The sequence below is a fragment of the Phallusia mammillata genome, chromosome 5, assembly GCF_965637545.1.
Source record: "Phallusia mammillata chromosome 5, kaPhaMamm4.hap1.1, whole genome shotgun sequence".
NCBI lineage: Eukaryota > Metazoa > Chordata > Ascidiacea > Phlebobranchia > Ascidiidae > Phallusia > Phallusia mammillata.
Genome location: NC_137256.1, coordinates 22,106,389 through 22,132,147, shown reverse-complemented (window position 1 = coordinate 22,132,147; position 25,759 = coordinate 22,106,389). Strand labels below are relative to the sequence as shown.

Genomic DNA, 25,759 nt, shown 5'->3' with positions numbered 1-25,759 from the left:
GGTTCCCCGAAATCTAGAACACCCTATCAGTTAAATATGCTTTTTTCTTAGCAGCCACAATGGATTTTCAGTATACTGGGGAAGGATGTACATTTCTTAAGTTAAATGATATTAGCATTGGGCAAATGATGCACAGCGTCGCTGCGGTAGGTTCAAAGTTGCAGTACTAATTTCGTCACCCTATTTCTCACAACTGACCCAGCTTATTGAAAAGCTTAACATTTGTTATGGTCCGGTGATTCTTGTCTGGTGGATGTTTGTCAAAACTATGTGGAATTAAATAGTGACTCGTTCATTTACGACGTTTAGTTTAATACCGTACCCGTTAGAACCAAAGCGACCATGTACCTGGTACCTGCATTGACCAAACTGCAAATGTTGCGCAACATGGAGTCGTGATATAAATATTATACCTTCGTATTAACTGTTTTAGTACCTAACCAGTTTGTGGGATACGCAACAGGTTGAACAATACTACTTTCAACTACAGTTGACTGATTGCTTAACTCATGGGTTCCGATTAAATCTACTTTAAAACGCATATATGTTGTAAAATACATTGCCCAAATTTTTATAGTTAGATGGTCGATACCTTGTTTTACCAAGCGTTCGAAAACATTGTTTATATTTTCCTGGTGTTTATCTCCAGTGTTTTTGCTTTTTGGGGCTTGTTTGCAGTGGGTACCACATTATTTTTAAACAGTTGTTTAAACCTTTTTTGACCAATTCCCCGTTTTATAATTTAACATTATCTATTCTCCTTTATATACCCAGTATAGACGCCTACACCCAAAAAAGATTGGGCCTCGTATCATCTTTACAGGTCGTATTCCCTGAAGTAAAGCGTTTTTTTGCAATCCATTGGTAAAAGAAAAATCCTTCTCTTAAGTATTTTTCAGAAGGGTTGATATTAGGATGCGGAATTTAATCTTTATTAAAAAGTTTTTGTTTGTTTTTGCAGCCAAACATGAATCCATATGTCGATTTCAAGCATACGGGTTTTGGAAATATTTATGACATTACATTCAAAAAACCACAGCAAAACACGGAAATGATTGAGGTACCTGCAGTAGATTTGGTGTTGTGTTGCAATAGACGATATGTATTTGATTGCCAAAGTCTATCAAACCAATTCTGGGAACTGCATATAATTATAGTCTTCAAAAAAGTGTAGCATTTAAAAAAAGAGGAACCAACGACATAGACAAGAACTTTTTCAACGGTTTGTTACTTTTGTTTGTACAACCATGCTTTTGTTTTTTGCAGCCACACGTGGCCATGGATCCATTTGTAGTTTTCCTGGATTCTGGTAAAAAAGATTTGTTTAATTTGATGATTGGACAAAACACCTGGGCGCAGATCACAAAAATGATGCAGCAGATTTATCCGATGTGGCCGATGCAGTCGTTGCTTCAGATACAAATGCAGATGCAGCAGACAATGCTTCTTGTCGCGGTAGGTTTAAATTAGATACAGCAGGTTAACAAACACTTTGTTTTTTGCACTTAATTCTTATGCCGAATTTAATTAGATTATAGAGTTTACCTATAATATAAACAGTGGTGGGATTTAAATTTTTTGTCAGACGGTTCTCTCGTAAAGTCATTTTTAGCCGGTTCTGTTACAAAAAGCCCATTGACAGTAACCAGTAATGCTAAGCGGTTCGCTGATCTCATAAAATGAGACGGTTCTATAGAACCGTTGCCAACAGGCTGAATCCCACCACTGATGGTTATAAACTATTACACGCAAAGGTTAATATGACATGTTCAACGTAGCTTTTCATTTTGCCTGAGATGACAAGTAAAAACGAGCCCGGTTAATCACATCATCGAAGTGCAAAATGCAATGTCGAAACTGAAAAATGTAAAAGCCGCAGGTGTGGATAATATCCCAGTTGAACTCCTACAAACCGTAGAATAATTGTTACGGTACTTCGTAGAATCTGTGCTTGTAGAATGCATTATACCAGGGGTGGGGAACCTATTACTACTGCGGGCCGCATGAATTGCACAACTTTTTCGGGCGGGCCAAATATTTGCTTACTTTTAAATTCCGTGTAAAAATACCCAAAGCACAAGTGCTTTTATATTTTATCGCTCCAGATTTGATTTTTTCTTTGCTGCTACATGTTAGCAACAAACAAGGCATGCAAGTTTATCACTTATTTCGACTAAAAAATAGTTTGTCCATTCTTTCTGGAAACCCTCTAGCTCCATTATCGATCTGTCTTTTTTTCCAAAAATTTATTTTCGAGGGATCGCACGCTACTAGCACTGAGATCAATTTAACCACATGGCAAATGCTTTGTTAAGGAGATGCAATCGAGTGACTGTTACGTCACAAATATAGCAAGTGGTTGAATGTGTAGGATTGTTTATGGAAGTTTGACGTCATAATGTAGAAATGGAAGATATTGGAAATAAATTACCAATAATGTGCAAGTCATTTCAAGGAAATATTTGTACATAAACATTTTGTTTCTTTTTTTTGTGATGCTATGTTGTAGACTTTAATACATTGTGACGGGGGCCACATTAAAATGGCAAGCGGACCGCAGGTTCCCCGCCCCTGCATTAGACTAACAGAGGATGAAGAGAGATGATCCCAGGACTATGGGAGTTACTTTACTTTTGCGATTGCCTGTATTGGGCGATTAAACGTATTTGTCGGTACTATTAAATAGTTTTCAAAGTAGTGAACTGTAGTTCATTCTTTGCCTAAGTAACAGATTTATAAAACAAGAAAAATAAAGACGTATACACTGAATATAACTTAGTCCCTCGTCATTAGTTAAACGAAATTAGTTAAACTGTTCCGCTCTTAACGAGAAGTACCCTTTTATTCTTAGTTTCGTCTAATACAGTTTTCATTTACTCAACCATAACCAAATATTCGTAAACTTAGTTTTTTTGTCTTTGCAGCTGCCAACCACGAAATGTGTAGTTTTCAAGTATACGGGTATCGAAAACATGTATGCTATGACAAGCGGAATGTATACTCAGGAACAAGTCTATCAATTGATGCAGATCGGCCCTGTGGTAAGATTAAATTTTGTTTTAACATTTGTCAGGCCATATTTGGTTAAGGTTTTGACCCAGGCAGATCAATTAAAAAAATGAGATAAAACCTTCATTAGCCTACTTCAAAGTTTATAACCAAGCGTATTTCCAAGTATACGTATCTATGACACATCCTTACTACGATAAACCAAACAAAAAAAAGAGAAAAACAAAATATTACTTGGTCCAATCTGGCTCAGAACAAAACACACAAGCAAAGCAAAGTGCTAAAATTAGGCGCTACGTCCATTCATAACTGCGTTAATTATTAAAGAAGTCCTCTCACATGACATCTAAACACATAAAAAAAACTTGAATGTATATGTACACTCCAACCATGAAATTCTGCCATGATAAATACGACATGTGCACGTATGTTAAACATATTTCCATTGTAACAAAATGACACTTAACTGTAACCTCTAACAACAACATAAAAAGGGCCGGAAAAGAAAATGTAGACAAAAAAGTAAAGCCGAATCCACTTCCTATTAAAGACCTATATTAATTAGTAGACATAATACAAAACTAAAATATATGAAAAAAGAACGACAAATCAGAACGACTTGGACAATGGATAACTTACACTATAGCAATTTATAACTTTTTACTATTATCTGGGCTGTTATTATCGTAATTAAAGTACCATACCTAAGATTCCAAAACCGGGGTCACTTTGCATGACGAAATATGCTTAACCAAGTGAGGTCTACTGTCCCAAACTTTTATCTCAAAGTCAATATCGACCCTTACCCATGAAACTAATAAGAAAAACTTCGCCCACCGTTCAGATAACCAGCATACCACCCTTTATACCAAACCATGAATTGCGAAACAGTGTACATCACAGTTGGCAAAACCTGCTGTAATATTTACCTAACAAAAAACAAACAAACAAACAGGTGATTTCACACAACAAAAAAACATGTTTTAAGCAAACAATTTAAACATATGGACACCACAACTCTGACTCAAAATCAAGCCAAAACTGCTACTCCAAAAAGACAAAGTAAATAGCATTCGAGATCTACCCCAAACATTTGCAAGTATAAATGTCGCTATTTAGAAACCTATAGTGACGATTTTACTTTACTATTTACTGCACTACCATCTCAACTGTTTGCCATAGATTCCTGGTGTTTTACAGATAGACTTATTAGTTTATGTATTTTTTTTGCAGCCACGAATGAGATTGAATCCTTTTGTGATTTTCAAGTATAATGGTCTTAATTACAATTTTGTCTTGGAAGATGAAATGGGAATTTCGCCGCAAGTGTGTCAGGTCAGTAGCCTACATTTTAATAGTGTTTTTTTTAACTTTGACGTAGTTTGTTATTTGTAAAGGTCCATTGATTAGCCTTAACTGCTAAGACCGACGAACGTGTGTTATTATCCATGTTGAAGAATATTAAGGTTTATTCTTATTTTTCAGCCAGCGACTGGGATGCCTACATACGTAATATTTCAGAAAATGGCTTTTTGGAATATGTATGCCATGACAATTTCCATATCGGTACGTTTAACCTATTTGCCGTAGTACCTACTACTAACTACTAACACTCTGTTTGCATCGAACAAAAGTTTTGTCGAACTTTTACTACTCTGTCAGTATTTTTTTTTGAAAAAACATTCTGTTTATTACGTGCAGAATTTTTGGCAGCCACCTGGGCCAATGGATGCTTTTGTAGTTTTCCGGTTAAATGGAAATGGTTATGCTATAACAGTTGGAAAGGACATTCGGCCCACACTAGGGATGGGGCAAACGCAGGTGCCGCAGTAAATTTAAATTGTGCTTCTAAAGTCTAGTAATTAACAATAATTAAGGAAGGGGGTGGTTAGGGCAAGAAAAAGGGAGGCACCATAGAAACTTTTTATAGCTGAATTGTAAGTGGTGTCTTAATATTTAATTAAATGTACAAAACATTTGGATTCGTGGATAAAGCAAAATGTTATTTAAACTGTATTACGGAAGTTAAGCGATTGCTATGCTGTATCGGTTAGGGGTATAATGTAGGGTTGCCAGAATTTGGCGGAAAATCTATGTTATTTATCCTTAAGGACTCAAACGTTTTTTTTTGCTTGTTTTTACTTGTTTTATGGACTGCTGCATGATGCTGCCTACATTCATACGAAACAAGTAATCAGGACGAAACAAAGACTGGAAGTAACAATACTCTGTTAAAAAGACCAGATCCCGTTTTGTATAAGAAACAAAGCGCATGTCTATGTTTGGGTTGGTAGCATGTAACAACATGCTAAAAAGCCATGGTATATAGCGCATTTTTGATGTCGCCTAAGATGTTTTTAAAACGGTTCGAAATTTTGCTTACGCAAATATGGTAACCTATAGTTAAATTTTACTTGCACACGTTAATATTCTTTTCAAATTAGCAGATAACACCGATAAGTTCTCCTGCCTTAATTAAGTAGTCCGGAAAACTTGAAAATGTTATAACTTTTGACTTATGTTGACTTATTACTATTTTTATTTCTATTATTATACAGATGTTTTTTTTGTTTTTGCAGGCATTGAATTCAGATGTGCTTTGCAGGTATATTGGTCCCGGAAACAATTATGCTTTAACAATCGAAAATTATGACCAAGAGCAGATTAATCAAAGAATGCAGGTTAATGCTGCGGTAGGTTAAAATTTGGTAGTATTTTTCTATTTGATAGATCAGAATATTTCCAATAGTTTTCGCAACGCAAGGTCTAGTAACTTTAAGAGGCACTACGCCACACCGCGGGCGACCAAAAGTCCAAACGAGCAATATTTTGATCAAGATTAAATATAAGTTACAAAAGGTTTGGGCTTGCCGCTACGTTTCATGTCATGTTCACGCCTCTGACCACTGAGCACCATTGACGCCGAGAATGGTCCGTAGCCATTTACCAGTTAAGGCTATGCAGTACTGCAATAGAATCGAAAATAATTTGTTACACTTAGAAGCATAGAAATTAGAAACTCAAACTTTTACATTTTACTGATTTATTGAAAAAATGTATATAGAACATTTCCGTGTTCATGTTTGTGTTCTAGTGGGTAAAATGTTGTGCCTTCCTGACCTGAGGTAACATCCTTCTAGATTTTGATCAGTCGATTGTAAAGCCTTGTATTGTGTACACTGTACAGTATTTCGTTGGGTCATGTTTACTTGTGTACTTTCGGCAGTCATAATAAACGAAACTCCACAGATTTGTTTTTTATTCTGGCTAATATTACTTATGTTACTCATAACCAGTTTTCTTCTTTCAATGTCGCCCTCAAAAAACCACCAGAAACAAATCGGATTTTATATTGCGTATGTTTCTCTTAAACCCTTTTACGCCATGCAAAAAACGTTTTCAGCCAACCAATGTATTTATCCAGTTGTTTTTGTTAAATCAGACCGAAAACATGGCACCATCGTGGAAACAACTGCTGGGGAAAGAATTGACAGATCCAAACTTCGTTAAAGTAGGATTGATTATTACTTGCCTACCCTCATAAAACATGTAGCGCACATTTACGTTTGTTTTTGTATACTACAGTTGCAGAGTTTTCTTAAAGCGGAGAGAAGTTTACATAACAAAATTAAGATTTACCCTCCGGTTGATGAAGTGTTCTCATGGACACACCACTGCTCTCCAGAAGAAGTTAAAGTGGTAATACTTGGCCAGGACCCCTACCCTACCCCAGGACAGGCACATGGTTTGGCCTTCAGTACAAAGGAAGAGATAAAAGTATGTAATATTAGCTCTGCAACGTTGTGGCTGTTTACGACATGAGTCAAGGCAGTTACGCATGGGCGTTATTCTTATTCGAATAGTTTTTTTTAATATTGTACAAAAAAATTTAGGGACACACGGCTTCTCAAATTTGATTAAAAGGGTCGCTAACCATAAATTACAAGTATAGGTTATAAAGCAAAGCATAAATAAACAAAATTACTAACACTTTATAATTGTTGCTCAGAGCAACGAAATACAGTTATCTTTATCCAATTCAACACAGCATTCAATGAACTTCCTAAACACCTTTTTGTGTTTAGGTAACGAACTAGAATGTAGTTTGTTTGTATGCCAAAAGAATTTAAAACTCACCGATTTACAGTTAACAGTTTGTTATACATGTTTAAACGAAGTATGCATGTTTTCGCTTTAGGATGGCAAACATCCCAGAAGTTTGGAAAAATTTTTCGATGAACTTGAGCGCGACATACATGGTTTCAAACGACCTTTACATCATGGTAAACTCACAAGCTGGGCAAAACAAGGTGTGCATTCAAAAATGGTTAATATTTTTGTGGTTAATTTAATATTGTCAAATAAATGAGTTACCGTGGCATAGTTTAAAACAATGGCATTCATCCTGCGACTTACTTTAGCAAACAAATGTAGCTTGCAATCGTTATACTGTAGTTTAAAAGTCCACTTTTTGGCAAACCGGAAGAGTTAAGCTCCTTCGTCTTTCCTTTCTTACACAAATCGGTTCACCTGGTTACACCAAACTAGCACGTTTTTAGCAGTAAGCAATGATACATTATCCTGTTTTGACGGTCGTTTGCTTACACCGCGTAGTGCAAATTGCGCTGAGGCCATCATTTTTTGCATAGTCTGTAATAAAGTATTTTTAATGTGATGTAACGTGTTGTTCATATGAAGTATTAAAGATTTGAATGAACTATATGTATTTAAACCTAAAGCATATTTACAAGTATAATACTTTTTTTAACTCTCAGAAGCCCTTGCAAGGCCCGATAAAATGGCAAACGTACAAAGCCTAAGATCAAAAACCACTAGTTTATATATTTAAACAATACTGTGTGACCCTTGTAGTCCACAAGTTGAACCCAATATACACAAGTGAATAAAGGCCCCTTTTAAAAAAGGTTTTGTTATGTGTAGAGATAGACCGATATGGTATTTTAGGGTCGATAGCGATAACCGATTATTATCGATAGTCAAGAAGGTCGATAACCGATATTTTGGGCCGATATTTTGTTACATTTTAGGGAGAAAAAAAATTGTCTCAGGAACAGTTAAATATCTCACTTAACCTTGGCTGTATGCTTTCAAGCACATGTTTATTGGACAATAACTAAAACGTTTTTTCAATGAAAACAAAAACGAAACAAATATGGTAACAGATAACCCAAAGTCAGCAACAAAGTGTCATTAATTAATATTCCCAATTAAGCAAGGGTAAATTGTGGTGCAAGAAGCACAATTGCTCAGTGTTCTGTTCTGTGAAACGGCTTCTTTTACTTTTATATATCTGGAAAACTTCGCTGAAGACACGCTTACTTGGGACTGATGATGGTGGTATGCCAAGAAATTTTCTTGCTTGGTTGGCAAGAAGCTTAAAACGTTCTTTATTTTGTTTCCACCACTGCAATGGGTGCCCTACGCGTCTGTCGATCGCAGACTCTTTAAGATATAGATGTAATTTATCATAAATGCCACTACTGGTCAGCAAGTCACCAGTGAGGTGAGAGTAAGGAACTAAACATCGCATCAACCCTGCTGGATGTGTTTTCCATTCGGCACCTGTTGTTGCTCATGTTTCCCTCGGTTTCATTTGCTTCCTGCTCTGTCATACTGGCTTCAGTGGCAGCTGGCTCTGGCGTGGTATGCTGTGTTATCTCTTCTTTTTTCAACCATTCAATGGCCTTGCTCAATGTGGTAGCACAAGAGAATGCATGACTCTTATATCTTGGATCTAAGAGACAAGTCAACACCACAGCTTTTGTGTCTTCTACTTTAAAGAAGCGTTTGCTGATGCTCTACTTTATGACCTGCCTAATTGTTCCAATGCATTTTGAGGGGCCCTCATCATCACAAAGAAGCATCTTCAGCACAGTCAGACATGGAATTATACAGGAAGCTGATGAGTTGCTGTGGCTTACATGAAGTTTAACTTCTTCTATTCGAATAAGAGTCTTAATAAAAAATATCGGCGACGATAATCGGTCTATCTCTAGTTATGTGTAAAACAGTTTATTGTGAAGTGTTTTAATGAAACCAGGAATAAAGATTTATCCGCAACTATAATTAGGCTTTTGAGTTTTATTTTCGGTGATTGAATTGTTGGCTTGCAAAGAGAAATAAATAGCATTCTGTTCTGGTTTTGTTCTAGGTGTACTTCTTCTAAATGTTGTACTGACTGTGCGAGTACCAGAACCATACACACACGAAGGAAAAGAGTGGGAAAAAATCACAAATGCTGTTCTCAGTTATTTGGATAAGAAATGCACTGGACTGGTTTTTATGCTTTGGGGTGGAAAAGCAAAGAGAAAAAGAGGACTAATTAAAAATGTAAGTAAAATAACAAAACGTAAAATAAAGTGTAGGCTAAAGAAAGACTGTAGGCTAATTGCAAAAGATTGATTCTGAAATCTCCGATAAGCCCAAGTTAAAACAAAATAAATACAGGGCTAAAGAAAATGGCAACGTTACAGAACAAAAGACTTTGGTGTTCCACCAATGCAGTTTTAACAGATTAGAACACTCATGCGACAAAATTTTGTAAATAACACTGGTAAAAAATAATTCATACGTGTGTTACCAAGTACAATCATATCAAAAAAGAAGTTCGATTAAAAACGGCAATTCTGCGCAACCTTTATATCAGCAGTTGGGTAATAATACCTGAATAGTTTATATAAAAGCAATAAAAAAAATCTAATTTGTTTGTACAATTTTTTAACCGTTCCGATTTCTTTTTTACAGCAGTCTCATCATGTGTTAGTGGCACGCCATCCATCGCCACAGTCAGAACGTAACAAAAAAAGCGTTACCCCACATTTTTCGGGCTGCAACCACTTTTCAAAAGCAAACGAACTTCTCAAAAATGCACTCAAAGGTGAAATTATATGGAAACTACCCGAGTTCATTTAACCGTTACCAGCTTCAGACCCTATACCACTTGTTTGAAAACGGTTTTCGTTGACAACTTTGTCGACACCCGTGGCAATAAACTGCTCTAACAATACTTAGTTTTTGTTTAATATGTGTCCCCTTCCCTGAAGGGGACACATATTGATTTTACTCAAATGATTTTACTTTTCTTTTTTTTTTCTTCTACCCAAAGTTTGTCCGACTCGTTTTTCCATCAAATGTTTGATGGATTTGGGTGAAATTTACACAGATGGTAGATATATTCATGTAGAAGTGCATCCCACTTTGTTTTTGTTGATAACCCCAGTATTTACCTCGTAAAATGGTTGAGTTTTTAAACAGTGTCAGAATTGGCTGAAATTTGGATTTCTTGTATAGTATGCCATTTATAGGTGTCGATTGTTGTGTTCAACCCTGTAATCCTAACATTTACCCCACAAGCCCCTAAAGTGTAAAACGTATTTGTATGTTACCGGGCACCACAAACGAAAGATTTCTTTGGCGCAATAGTGTTACAAGGACAACCAGTTGTGTGTTGCTCGTTGGGGGGTTGCTTGGTGGTCGTTTTTTGCGCCATGGCAGTTAGGGGCTTGTTAACAGCCCTATGACTTTAGAAACAGTAACGGTTGTTGCTCAAAACACCTCTAGTGGTCGAAATTTCAAACATTGGCGGATTGGGCTGAAATTTTGCAGTACTATTGATTGAGTCATTGTAGTTTTTATATAGTTTTTAGTTTGTGTGTCGAACCCAATTAGTTACCCTACTAGCCCCCTAAAATGGGTCAGTTTTTTAAAACGTTTAATAGGACATACTTCAAACAATATCTGGGGTGAATCTAATTTTATAGTTTGTATTCTACATGGTATTATTATTTAAGCCCAGTGCCGATCATTGTGTTTTACCTTACAACACCCGACTTTCTCATGGTTATCTCTTGAATTGCATTATTTTCAACTTTGCATGTGTTTTGCCTGCAGAAACGACTAAAGTTATAAAAGACGGTGACTAGTATGTGACCCAATACAAAATAAGCATAGGAAATATATTTATGTTTTAAAATAGGTTATAGTGTATATGAAAGGGCAATATGTGCTAAGCCACCCTTCTAGTTTTAATGGTATTTCATATCTCAAAAATGAACAATACATGTTGAATTAAAAAACAACAATGCTTTGAGAGCAAATTTGTATGATCAATATTGAACAACAGTATTGCTATGTATTTTGATAGGGTAAAAAAGTTTACTTACTGAATGACTGTTTTGCGTTAATTTCAGCATTTACCTTTTGTAAACTTTTCTTTTGTACCATTCGCTTCAACCTAAAATGCTTGTAGTTGATTTTTTGGCGAAGTCCGTTCACAAAAATAAAAAAATGGATTTTAAACCATGCGTAGTTCAAGTGCTTTTACGCTAGAATTTTTCGAATATTCACGAGAATGTGAATCACTTTCGTGAACAAATGCAACCGACGAAAGCCAAAAGACTGGTGTTGTAAACAACATGTTTATGCTGCTAGTCCGTGTTAATAGAAATGTACAGCATTGTAAGACCGGTTTTCTTGCCGTGACAAGAACGAAATATTTTATGGATAGAACACAAGACGAAGCAAAACAAGTTTCGACCATGTTACGCAACGATAGAATCACATTTCGCTCCACCACTTTTGTTAACACACATATTTGTTATTTATTTACGAGCACGAAGGCTCGTTGTGAATATGGATTTCAAAGCCATAATGTGACTATACGAAAGAAAAAAGTCAGGACAACAAAGTTTATATTGTGATTTTAAAACAAAGAAATTTTTTAAGCGGGTCATCGCACACAACGGGTCAAAAAGGCAAAGATTTCAGAAGTATTAAATGACACGCAAACTTGTCAAGAGAGAGCGGGACGTTGGAACGGAACAACCACTATCCCCAGACAAAGACTTGATTAAAAATAGCTTTCAGTTGTATGACGTAAATGGCGCTTAGTATGCCCTTCCCAGTCACCTTGTTGACGACTCAGAGTAGAATCAGTCGGAGGGTAGGCTAAACAAGTTTTTTCACATTTAGTTGTAAGTTTGGAAAAACAGGTTGCTTAAGTAAATGTCACTACCAAACAGTGGATTAGATCCTGAAACATGTAAACCTAGGATATGTTGTTCTGCGTGTTAGTTGTGGTGTTTGATTCATTGTCAGTTACAAACCATAATATAGCACTAATCATAAGAAGTGTTCAGTAATGTGTAAATAAAAAAATTAAAAGTTTTACGGCGCAGACGTATGATGCATTTATGTGTCGGCGGCAGACAGTAAGCTGTATACTGTGGTGACAAGACACAGTCCATACAGCTTACCCTGGCTATATAAGTATGTACGGCCAATGTCTTGTTATACCTTACAGGTTAAAACTCCTCGCCCTGAGTACTTTATTTTTGTTTTGGTATCATTTTTTCTCCACGAGCATTTTTTTAGTTTTACTGGTAGTGTTTACAAACCAACTGAAAACTTCCAAAAACAATTTTGAATTTTAGCTTATTTTGCTTTTTTACTTGATGAACGAGGGAGGCTAGTTTAAACTAGTGATGCACCGAAGTTTCGGTTGGCCGAAACATTTCGGCCGAATCCGCTGTTTTCCAATGTTTCGGTTTCGGCCCGAACTTTTTTGAAAATTCGGCCGAAACCGAACTTTATTATTGCATGGAATTAAGGCCTTAAATTTCATTTACGCCCATACGAAACATCATTAATTGACTTTTTGTTGTATTTATGAAATACCAGCCACGTTGTCTGCAAAATATTAGATGTTTAGCAAAGTTTACCACGTGTGAAAGCGATTTTAATTTGTCAAAATTGAGTTCACTCGCATCAACAACACAAGGTTCAGTTGAAACCATCCAAAAAACGGGGATTTTAGGTTCGGCCAGATTCGGCCGAAATTATTCGGCCTCATGGCCGAATATTCGGTTTCGGCCCGAACCTTTTAGGCGGGTTCGGTGCATCACTAGTTTAAACTACCTCCTTGATGGATTCGCCACCGGCCTGTCATGTGTTGAAACTGTCTGTAACCACAAACCAAACCATTGTTTTCGAACAAATAAACGTTTGTGAAATATTGGATTTATTGTTCTTGCTTGTTGGTGTTGACACACCTTGTCTTACAGAATTACGCAATAAAATTAAGTCTGTCATAGTTACTTAATCTACGTACTAACAAGTGTCTTTCTATTTTTCGAAAGTTTTCAAGCACCAACTATGACAAATTTTGCATGTTTTCCTTTTGTTTTGTTTTACTTCAACCAACCTTATTGGTTTGGAACGCCATGGAGTGTTTTTGATTTCAGGTTTTGTTTTGGGATGCCTCCATTTTTGCCAAGTTGGCCACAGGTGAATGCAGCGTTTTAAAAATATCACTGTAGCCTATATGCAGTTTTTTTCATTTTGAAACCATTAGATTACAAATGTTATGCGTTTTTTTCAAATTCTTTAACGATACAATGTTTTGTCACATTTAGATGTATTTTTGGGGGTTTTCAGTAAATCACTGGCCTGTCAATGATAGTAAAATTAGAAAATAAATTACCGAACCATAAAAACGTAAAGCATGTCCCTTTTTATGTCTATTGGACCGTTATATTCGTCATTAAACATAAAAACGCTTTTTTAGCAATCCATGCCAATGAATCAATTTTGGATGCCCGGCAACATGGGATTTGGTAATACTGTGATGGGTGGAACTCAGTTTCCGATGCAGGTGATGCCGGAGGGTGCTGAGATAAAATCACTGTTATAACTATTCAATATACAATCACGTATTCTACTTTCACAGAGGACAGTTTCATAGAAAGAAATTAAAAAAACTCAATGTTGTTTGCAGTTTTCGAAGGCTACGGACTTAATTCCAAAGAATCCAAACTATTCTGAGGAGGATAACATGCTGGCCATCAATGCGGTACGATTACATTTTTTATGAGTTGGGTAAAGGTTGATATTTTTGAACCTTTGGCATATGCTTTCCCAAACACGTTTAGCCTATTGCATTGTTTTGTTTTTGAGTTCGTGCCCAAACCGCATTTTAAAATCTGCCAAAACATTTTAGTTATTTTAGTTCTGCCGCAGTAAATACCCGTCTCGTGATGCTATAAGAAGTTTAGAAAGTCCAGTTACTTTTTGCCGCTTTTTTGTTATTACATAGTTGGGCGAAATAAGGGCCCCATGGTATCAGCTTATGTTGTCGAGTCTGTATCATATTGCTACTCTGTCGGATCATGTTCTGTTTTTGACGTCGGTTGGGACTTTAATTTAGTTCAACCTATAATGTCATCTTGGGCTTTGCGATACACTAGAGCCCTCTAAAACATTTCCAGTCAAAGGCCAATTACGTTGGTCCGAGTCTGGTCTATTTCTAAAGTTAGTTCTCAAAAATCGTATGTTGGTAAAGCAAGTTATCAATATCTCCAAAAGACTCTTTGAAACATCGACGAGGCAGACCACAAAGTATTATTGCAGACAATGCGATGTCTGTTTTGTAAAACTTGAGAGTGGGGCACCGCTAAAACAATGGAATCGACCAAACGTTTTGCAAACGTAACTTTTGATTATTTTGATTGTTTAGAACCACAACGTTGTCTGCCTCTGTCAGTTAGGTTCCTCGCCTGTCTGCACGTTTATTAAAAGTGATACTGTTCTACATTGTATAATTGCCTCTATTTTACCGAAATTATTCTCTTACAAAACTGAAAACAAATGTGTGTTGTTCATTTATCAGATTGCCTAAACCTTATTACAGTGGCTTCCCCCTGGGGAGAATTTACTTTATTTTTTTACATGTTGTTTGTAAATAGACACTAAGACTTTGGGAATATAACCTGTGAAGTTGATAAAATACCAAATTTTTAAAGATCATTATATGGTTTAGCATCTACTAGCATATTAGGGAGGAATGAAAATATTTTGAACTATGCCTTATTGCTTAAGTAACGCTATACATAACTGTGCAACTAACTAAAGGTCAAAATTGTCAAAATCGTCAAAATTTCTCTAACCAGGCTGAAAACATGGGAGAATCTTGGATAGAAGCTCTCAAAGACGAATTTACGAAAGCATACTTCATTGATGTAAGGGCATATTTGTTTGGCCGGAATCAACATGTAATATACCTATACATTTGCGTTTTCTTTCCCACAGTTATTGAAATTTCTCCGTGAAGAAATGAAAAATCACACCATTTGTCCCCCACTTCACCAGGTGTTTTCATGGACTCATCACTGCCCCCCAGATAAAATTAAAGTGGTAATTATTGGACAAGACCCGTACCCTCAGCCAGGGCGTGCTCATGGGTTGAGTTTTAGTGTACAGGTAAAGTAAAATGTCTGTCAAACCCATCACTTATTAGGTACCGTGACAATTTACAATATCGAAGATAAAAAGATTTTCGTCCGACGTGGCAAACATTTTTTTGTAATGTGTAATAAATGCTAACAGAGTGACCCAGAAGTTTAAATGAAGTACTTTTATTTTAAAAATTTAACTGAGCCTTTGTTTTAGAATGGTCGGCCGAAATACAGTTTAAAGAACATTTTCAAAGAACTTGAGACTGATGAATCTTTGGAGGATTTTGAAATTCCGTCACATGGCAATCTTACTGGCTGGGCAGAACAAGGTGGGCATTATTTAGAGTCTTATATTGTTTTAAACATATGCCACTTAATAAAATTCCGCTTTTTAAAACTTATTCCATCCATTTAATAAAAATTCCACTTTTTAAAACAAAAACCATACTCGTTGCAAACGCCGTGTTGGGTAAAGATTCGGTTTTGGTCTGATTATTTGTTGCTTTGTCCACTTTAAATAAGCAATCAGATATTAATCTGCTTGCACAACGACCGAGAGAAACTTAAAACTCATGTCACTAATTCATTGTAAAACACAACCATGCTGTTGTAGTAACACCACTGTTTGCATGGCAAAACGTTTTGTGGCAAAAGCGTTGTGTACGACTTCGCGTAACGTCAATAACGAAAATAAGGTTTAGGTACGAACTAAATTTAGCCGATTCGGTTCATTACAGTAGTGTTTCCAGCATGTTTTTCATTGTGGCATTTAAACGTGCCAAATTCGTGAAGTGTGAGTTTGTTCATATGTATACAGTGGAATAAAAATTACTGCAATTTCAGGTGTACTGCTTCTCAATACTGTACTGACTGTGCGAGCCGGGGTGCGGAATTCTCATAAAAATAAAGGATGGGAAGAATTCACCGATGCTGTAATTAAGTATTTGAACGAAAACTTCACTGGAATAGTTTTTATGCTTTGGGGCGAACCTGCAACGAAGAAAGGATCTATAATTAACCAAGTTAGTCCAAATCTGAATGTAACAAATGACTAATTCACAATAAACTAATTCTACGTTCTAAATGAATGTACACTCTGCTTTCTGCTTACTTCTAAGAGTCTAACACAAACTAATTCAACACCATTCGGAAGGCAACTCGGCAATTTTACACCATGCAGCTCTAACTTGAACCAATGGATTTGATCCCGTAGTCCGTAACCTAGTTGCCTTTCGAAAAAGTTGCCTTTCGAAATATTCCAAAACGTAATTCTCTGAACCGGGTGAATTTAATTTAACATTTTTGAATATTTTCGCACAAAAGAAGTTTGCTTTCAGTTGTTAAATCGTGCCTTCTATTCGCTGAGATATTTTAAGATTGAAAAAAATATTTAGCTGGAACCTGGGGTTGAAACGTCGGAATAAAATTACATTTGCCAGAAGAGCTCTTTAAACTTGATACTATGCCTGGCAGCAATAGCTTATATATGGAACCTGGCGTATTTGGAAAAATAGTTCAAGAACATTTAGGAAAAATATAATGTTTTGGAAACTATCTTTTCCTCATTTCTGCGGTCTCAGATAGTATTATGTAACGATAAATCTTTTTACATAACTTTTTTTACAGTACCACAAAGTATTGAAAACATCCCACCCATCTCCATTCTCGGCAAAATTAGGCTTTTTTGGCTGCAAACACTTTTCATATGCAAATGAATATCTCATATCGAATGGGAAAGATCCAATTCATTGGGATTGGCTGTAAATGACACACTTTGACTTTTGGAGTTCACAATGTAATTTGACCAACTTTCATTTCACTGGACTGGAGCATAGTGTTTTATTGTAGTGTTTATAGTAACAAACAAAAGTAGTCGTGCCCAAGTGATTAAATCGTCGGTCACAATTGTTAGAACTTGGTTAAGGCGAAAATAAATTGGATGCGTGTAACAACTTTAGGGCCATGAAATGTTTGCTCTTTCCTAGTATACATAAAAAAATCTTTGTGGGCCGATGAACTTTGGTATCGCGTTTTACTTAAGATGCACATATAATTATCCCACTACTGGCCCACTAAAATGCAGAGTTAAATATAGGACACATTTAACAATATATTGTAAGTTTCCCAGCACATAGGCTATACCCTATTAATAGTATATATTTATGTTTTAGTCAATAATCTAAACTAGTTTAAAAGACGCAAAGTTTTGAAACCTTCAGTTAATATCCGTCTTGATGTGTTCGTTTTATTTATTTCGCATTGTCACATTTTCTTCGCAAATTGATTTGAATACAGTATTAAGCTTATTTTTCGTTAATTTTTTTTTACTTGTAAATGAATGCAGAATTCGTTAACAATGAGGTAATATTTAATTGTACAACAGCAGTTATAGTTTTTATTTTATTTTATTACGATAACAAGTAAAATGAGAAAGAATACGAACAAGACAAGAAATACGCCAAGTCAAGTACGCGACAATCAAAGGCCGCACCACTTACGTAAAAAGTCAGGGCGTTTGTTGGTTTTAATTGCAAGTAGAAACTCCGAGTGTTTTAGCGTTTTTAGGGAATAAATAAATCTTTGCAAAGTTGGTTTGCTTTGCGCGTATCTGCTCTGAAAAATAACATATCGCGCACACAGAAGGATGCAGTTCAGTAACAGTTCTTGGCCATCAGTTCCAAATAAACATAAAATTGCACGAGGTCTAACATCAATTAACAGTTTGCTCGAAATCCACGCAGTAACATTTTCCCAATACTTTGCAGTTACAGTGCATGAGTAAAAAAGATGTAAAAGGGTTTCTGGAGAATCTTTACAGAAAACGCACTGTTGTGAGGGTACTATGCCAACTGTATATAATTTATCATTAGTTATGATGGCTCTTAAATTCAATTTCATTTGAAAGGCTCTTAATTTTGTTTCTATCGTACAAATATAGTTATTAATGTATATGTGTTCCCAGTTTGGTATATTCGTTCCCGTACCCAAATCCCTTTCCCATATTTCCTTTTGGTGGAGGGGTGATTCTGTGGTGTAATCTGTTACGTGTAGGTAGGCTTGTTTTACCTCGCTAAATTTGGCGATTGTGTTTAACCAAAATGGGGTCTTTTGAACGTTTTCTTGGCTGGCATGTTTGTCTAGTTCATCCCAATTCGCTGGGATGGCAGAAACCAGTCTAATAAATTCAATGAATCCGTGATTGGTTGGTGTGAAGTTAAATCTTAATGCGAGGTCGTCGTAAGTCATATAGTGGCCTTCTTTGTTAATTAGATCGTAGTGACTAAGTAAACCGGCGCGAATAAGAGTTGGGATGTAGAACGCATTTGAGCGATATTTAATTTCTTTGTTGAGCCAAAGGGGCCTAGAGATGTTTGTGGGTAACCTAGTTAGTTTAGCAAAAAGTTTGCAATCGAAGACTGCTTTTCGTAGCGTGCGAAGTGGTATTGATTTTATGTAAACTTTTGAGGTGGGCGAAATGTTACTGCTTAACCATGAGTTGAATTCCCTTGAATTGGCAAGTGAGGTTTCGATGGTTTTCCAGGGAGACGTATACGAATCATCACACAGCCGGCTGACCCATTTAACGCCGAGTGACACTAAGTACGCGTCGAGGTCCAGCATATTAATGCCTCCAGCCTCAATTTTTCCACACATTTTAGTGCGCTTGACCTTTTCCCACTTTGAGTTCCAGATAAACTTGAACATTGTCCTTTTGAGGTCTTTTAGAAATGCACTTGGCAGAGCGATAGGCACGACATTAACTTTGTAGGTCAGGGTGGGAATAACCAAACTTTTTAGTATGCATACCCGTCCGATCAAGGTAAGTCCCCTAGAGCAGGGGTCCGCAAATACTTTTGGCGCGACCCTAAAAAAATGCTCTAAATTCTCGCGACCCAAAAATTTTGTTAGCGTGTAAGTTTGTGGAAAATACCAAGCAACTAAATATCAATATTAAGACTGCTATTATGCCATTGTCAGTTGCTATTTTCACATAAAACAGTGGGTAAACGAAAGAATTTCTAACTAATGAGAACTGTGTGCTCTGTGTTGAGAACACAGCAAATCAATTCAAGATTTAATTTGAGAAACACCAACCGAAGATCGTCCTCTACTTCTAGTCTTGATCTGTATTTGCTTTTAATAAGATAGTGCAGAAAACGCAAGACTGCTTGTACAGGTGCGCTTAACTTATTGCATTGTTACATAGACTGTACGTAGTCATATGTAACAATGCAATAATAATTAATTAAAGCAGGGGTGTCCAACACGTGGCACGCGTGCCAAAAGTGGCACGCAGAGCATTTACAAATGGCACGCGAGCTTTTGCACATTCAGGTAGTAAACATTTGTCACGCAATTAAATTTGTTTCTATTGATTCTTCTTGGCCTTTATTATAACCTCTGTAAAGATTAAATTGTTCGTTTTTGACAAAATTTAAAGCCTCCTTGCCATAGGCGTAGAGCTTCAAAAAAATGCCAGGGGTGCGACTTTTGATCAATAGCGCCGATACCTTCTGTGTTTTAGCCTGTAGTTTCTGTCACATTATATTGTAAATAGTCACTTGATACATTTCTTTGTGTGGTTGGGGTGTTTGCTGTGCGTCCAATAACGTATGCACATAACGAAAGGACGATTTGCCGAATCATTTTAACAACGATTTAGTTTTTAAAGAACTTGTTACGCAGGAAATAAAAGTAAAACCAATTCACGTTTCAAATATAGCTGACCGAAACTTAGGTCATCTTGGATCAAGTTTGGGCCGTTGCAGTGCTTGGCAAACGGACATTTAACACGGCTTAGGAATCGGTAATGCAAACGTACATAACAACATCTAAAAGCGGCTATAAACCCCTTGCATTGTTTAATGTTGGCATGGAATTTGTTAACAAAAAAATTATAATTATTTTTATTTCAGAAAGTTATTGCGCCGCATAATACTAAAACGTTAGTGAACGTGCCATGTTTATGTCGCAATAAAATGCCCGTTTATTTCGAAACAATTGTAATTGTTGCTTTTCAACCGATGTCTGTTCAATTAATTACGTGACTACAAACGCATTTGTGTTTAGTTGGAAAAACATTTTAAACCGACGTAACTTGAACAAAGATAAGTTTTTGACGCACACAAAGTACTCCAGTGCCCCATTTTTTTCTAACCGTTTAGTAGGGTTCTACATATTGGCCAAATATTCAGATTGAGCCCGTGCCGTTAAGACGTTTGAGACATGGTTTGGAAAACGCACCAAAGGCTGGCACGCGAGTATATTTTGAAACCAAAATTGGCACGGCGGTGTGTTCGAGTTGGACACCCCTGAATTAAAGGATTGAAAAAAGTTGAATTTAATTAATATTGTAGATGCGTTATTTATGTTCATGGAAATTTATATTATTTCGCGACCCAGACCGGAAGGTCTCGCGACCCATTATTTGAAACCAAATATTTAGTATTGTTTTGGTTTTTTTAATAATACCAGCAAAATTTAAGTCGAAAAGTTCTTTTGGCGACCCGTTGACAGGAAATTCGATTCCGAGATAACGAAATGACATCTCTGGCCATGTTAGGCCTTTATCTAGGTAAGGTTTAATCTGCGATGATCTTTTGGACCCAATGTAGAACGCTAACGATTTTTTGATGTTTATTTTACAGCCCGACATAAAGCCAAACTCATTAAGAATCGCAAAGGCTCGATCAAAATTGTTTGGTTCCCCTTTCAAAAAAACCAGCGTATCGTCTGCCAGGAGCGACACTTTAAAGTCATTGCCCAATAAATGAATTCCTACTTCGTCATCTTTTCGCATCGTAGCCGCTAGGCATTCAATGGCAAGTACAAATAAAGTTGGAGATAAAGGGTCTCCCTGCCTTACCGCCCTTTTGATACTAATTTGCCGTGACAAAAAATTATTGTTAATTATGGTGCTTGTGGGATTCGAGTTACAGCATTGTACCCAATGCAGAACATTATTTCCGAAACCAAATGTTTTTAATGCGGCGTAAATGAACCTCCACTCGATTGTATCAAAAGCTTTGTACATATCTAGAGACAGTATAGCCCCTGGATATTGTTGATTATCAGCAAGGTCAATCACATCGAACAGTAAACGAATATTATCCCCGATGAACCTCCCTTTAATGAACCCGTTCTGGTCTCGATTTACGAGGTGATCCAGGTTGGATTTTATGCGGTTGTTTATGACTTTGGACACGATTTTGTAGTCAGCGTTTAACAGTGTTATGGGTCTATAATTGGTGATGAGCTGTTTGTCTTTATTGGGTTTTGGTATGAGGGTCACCACTCCTTGGCACTGCGTTGGACTGAAGTGTCCTACTTGCGCGGAATAAGTCGATGCATCCTTAAACATGTCCTTAAGGTCATTCCAAAATGTGTCATAGAACTCGACAGGGTATCCGTCTGGGCCCGGCGATTTATTTCGGGGCATAGATTTAAGCGACGCGTATAACTCGTTTTCGGAAATCGGCAACTCACTATTTTCAAACTGAGATTGATTTAACGTTGGCAAATTAAGTTTTAAAAGGCGTGATGTCACCTCTGATGTTGCATAATGAGAATCAGGCTGTTGGTAAAGATGTTCAAAAAATTTTACCAACTCATCTAAGATCACCTTTTGGTCTGAGCAAGCGTTATTGTCTATTTTCAATTGATCGATCGATTTTTTCAACGCATGGCGTTTTTCCAGGTTTAAAAAATACTTCGTATTTCTTTCGCCCTTTTCTGCCCACTTCGCTCGACTTCTTACCATCGCACCCTTTGTTTGGGCCTCTATTAGAATGTCCAAATCAATTTTTAATTTGGTTAGTTTTTCTATTAAATCAGGGTTATCTTGGGTTATTTCCTGTTCAAGTTTTTCTATTTCGCTCTCCAACTTCCGCTGTTTAGCAGAGTTTTTTCGTTTGACTTTTATGCTGTATTTTATGGTTTCTCCACGAATTACGGCTTTCAAAGCATCCCACCGAATATGCGGATTTGTGTCACAATGAGCGTTGTTTATCTTATAATCCTGAATGGTTTTTTGGATGATGGAAATAAACCTCTTATCCGATAGCAAATTTGTGTTTAATTTCCAATACCCTTTACCTCTAACAGTTTGTGAGAATTTAAGAGAGAATGATACGATCTTATGGTCTGATTTTACCCCCTGTACAATATCGGCAGATGCTACTTTGTTTTTTAGGTATTCCGAAAGCAGGAAGAAATCGATGCGGGTAGCTACCAAAGGGTTAAGTTGTACTCGCGAAAATCTTTTGGTGGTCGGATGCATCTTACGAAAAACGTCGCATAAATTAAAAGTTCCCATATGTGAGAGAATACTCTTTCGTGAATTACGATTGGGATTAGGGGGCCCTTGGCTTTTGTCTAAATTATCCTGCAGCGTTACATTAAAGTCACCGCCTATGATGAGATTTGAGTTATCCTCCTCGCCTACTTTCGCAAAAAGCGTGTCGAAAAAAACTGGGTCATCGTTGTTTGGCGCGTATAGATTGCAAAGTTTCAATTCGCGGTTGTTATATTCGAGGTCGATGAAAACGTACCTCCCTTCGGGGTCTACTTCTACGACTTTGGGTGAGTGCAAAAAGTTTTTTGTGAGCAGGATTGCCACACCTTTACTGCGGGTAGAGCCATGTGCCCAAGCTATTTTGTTACCCCCATTCTAATTCCCATAATTTTTCCTCATTAATTGAACAATGCGTTTCCTGGAGAAAAATGATATGAAATGCCTTCCTCTTAAGAAAGTGAAATATAGTTTTCCGTTTTTTTATGATTTCTTATACCCCCCACATTAAAAGAGGCAACATTTAATACAGACATCACCGAAAGAGAAAATTAAAAAAGCAAAAAAACAACAACAAACTATTGATATTTCTGAACACCTTCTTCTATATCCCACTCATACTCAAACTCACAATTACAATTATAAGGTTGACTAGGTTCAATGTTGACAGCGGTTTTTTTCCCACAACTGCAGTGGACTAATTTTCTTCTGCAGGCGGGATTTGAACATTCTTTGCTCATAGCTATCTTAGGAAGAGCGTTAACTGTATTACATTCACAAGTAATGGCATACCTTTGGCATCGGATGCATTCGAACAAGTTTCCGTCCATTATGTATTCTGGTTGCATTTCGTTACAGCATGGCATCAGCCTCATTGGTGCTTGACATTTTGGACATTTTGTTTCTGTTTCGAATTGTGGCAAAAGGAACAAGGTTGCCTCATCGCAACAAGCCTTAGCCACTATATATTCTTTTTTGCATTTACAGCAGAAGAAATTCTTGCAGTCTGGGTCCATTAGGCTTCCAGTATTGCAGCTTGGGCACTTTACTGGGATTGTGTATTCGCATAGACTACGAGATTTACTTTCCGGAAAATCTGTTGGGCTATTACGTGGTCGTTTGCGAGTCACTGTCGGGGCAATAATTGCCGAGATCTCCTGTTTTTCTTTGTTGATTTGTTCAGCCTCATGTAATGCCTCTGGGACAGGGTCATTATCATACTGGAGGCGTTGAGTCGTCACCTCCTTATCTGAGATCTGGGTTTGCAAGCGTGACCCAGTTTCCTTATCTTGCGGCGCTGCTTGGGTTTTGTTTTGTTGCTGCCTGTTTTCTAACAAAGGAAAATCCTCCTTTCTTTTTGTACAAGCAGACTGTTTGTGGCCTGTTTCTCCACAGTATTTACAGGTAATTGCTTGACCGTGATATGTTACATAAAATTCACTACCATGTACCCGAATGTAGCTGGGTATGGGTTTTTTTCTAGGTCAACTTTGTTCATGGTAAGTATCCTCATACCGGAAAAAAGTCCTTCTTTGTCTTTTCTATGTACTATTTTATTTACTTTGCCATAGTGCTCCTCCATGTTTTTAGCAATTAAGGCGTTTGGAAACGGTATCGGGACCCATCCAACGCCTACATTAATCGTATCGCTTTCATACAGCCTCGAGTTTTGAACATACGATACCTCCAATAATTTCCTGTGCAGGTCCAAAACGTTTTCTGTTGTTGTGCAGGTTACATCCACAAGAGTGCCCTTCATTTCAGCCATTCCTACGATTTTTCTTAAAGGGAAATTGATTTCCTTCATTAGGTTCCATAATTCTGATCTTTTAAGCTGTTTCGTAGCTTTAAAACTCTTTTGGTCTTTTTAGTGCACTCACTGCACTGTCGGTTGCCGCCTGCGCATAACTTGGCTTTTTGCTCATACCTCCTTCCCTCATGAGCGCCAGACACGTCTGCCAGTCTAACAGCAGTTATAGTAACCACAAATAAAATGAGACATGTAGAGCGCGCCCCCAAACCAAAGTAGCTTTGTTTAATTTATTTTGTCTGGCTGTTTCTGATGGTAGGAGGCTATTTGCCTCAATGCGAAACACCAATCATTTTCTTTGATTGCACTTTGTTTTGTTTTGTGTGTTTAAATAGGCCTACTGTAGTTAAGTTTTAAGTGCATTCACGCAACTAGTGTACATTCTATGTTAGATTTAATTATACAAAGCTTTTTCGAGAATTAAAATATGTGACAACACATTTGTGTGGTGATTCATAGTCATCGACAGTCGTAGTAAAATAAAAATGATTCGAGCATTTCATTGTAAACTATACGTACACACCGAAAGGGGGCTCAAAGTAGGCTACAGGTTAAGCGCCACTGAGCTAGTGTAAACGGCCTTTAGAGACCTAAAATATGGCAGGCTTTTTATCACTTAAAAGGAGGACACACTTTTATAAAAGAACATAATCAGCTACTTTGGCGCCCAAAGAGAGTAAAACCAAAGACTATGGTAAAACCATAATATATGACGAATTCCATGCAGTCAAAAAATATAGCCTACGGTAGTCCTAATTGGATAATGTTAAACTTACAAATTGTTTGTTTCAATCAACCATTATTACAATTCACACTAAACATGTGTTGACGTTTTAGCTGGGGGTGTATATATTTTTTCTGTTTTTAGCAAATACAGGAAATTAACAAAGGAAGACATTTTGGCATTTTTTATCGTCCTCGGAGGACAACCTGCTTTTTGGTACAAAAAAGGCGTTTTACATATTCATGAAAATAAGTAAATGACCTGGCAACACTGCAGTCCACGTTTAGTCCGGATTAATTTTAAATCATCTCACGGGGAAATTGGTGTTTCGACATATTTACGCAATCATAGAAATCATATTTACTCGCTTTTGTTGACGCACTGGTTCGTCAATCGTCATCTTGTTTGTTGTTTCGTCTATTCATGTTAGGACTAGTTTATCAGTTCTTATGTCATTTTGTCAATGGAAAGTAGCTTGCCAGTTCAACTGACATGTTGTACTATCATTGACGTATAACTGTGCGTCTTAAAACAGTTAATTGAGTTGACATAAGATCCATTGTTAACTTGAGGTTTTTTTGTGTAATAGATGGACCAAATACAAAACAGCACACATACAACATACAAGTGCAGAAATATGAAAATTGCATGCATTAAAAAAGATTTTCTGCATC

General features: G+C 36.9%; 2 protein-coding genes and 2 pseudogenes across 2 annotated transcripts; 2 read left to right on the top strand and 2 right to left on the bottom strand.

Annotated features, from left to right (window-relative positions):
- Positions 1–59: 59 nt before the first annotated feature.
- LOC145229694 (uncharacterized) lies at positions 60–10,694 on the top strand. The gene is made up of 13 exons (XM_080095027.1): positions 60–146; positions 962–1,060; positions 1,267–1,455; positions 2,925–3,041; positions 4,243–4,344; positions 4,495–4,575; positions 4,711–4,830; positions 5,589–5,702; positions 6,452–6,520; positions 6,595–6,786; positions 7,208–7,319; positions 9,182–9,360; positions 9,775–10,694. The coding sequence occupies exons 1-13, from the start codon at positions 60–62 to the stop codon at positions 9,940–9,942; spliced, it is 1,629 nt and encodes a 542-aa protein (XP_079951153.1). The 3' UTR covers positions 9,943–10,694.
- On the bottom strand, positions 7,586–9,160 carry LOC145227955 (uncharacterized; annotated as a pseudogene).
- Positions 10,695–13,633: 2,939 nt separating the features above from the next.
- On the top strand, positions 13,634–16,315 carry LOC145229693 (uracil-DNA glycosylase-like). The gene is made up of 6 exons (XM_080095026.1): positions 13,634–13,681; positions 13,805–13,879; positions 14,976–15,044; positions 15,115–15,285; positions 15,475–15,589; positions 16,104–16,315. The coding sequence occupies exons 1-6, from the start codon at positions 13,634–13,636 to the stop codon at positions 16,313–16,315; spliced, it is 690 nt and encodes a 229-aa protein (XP_079951152.1).
- Positions 16,316–23,129: 6,814 nt separating this feature from the next.
- Positions 23,130–24,510, bottom strand: LOC145230413 (uncharacterized; annotated as a pseudogene).
- Between the last annotated feature and the right edge of the window lie 1,249 nt (positions 24,511–25,759).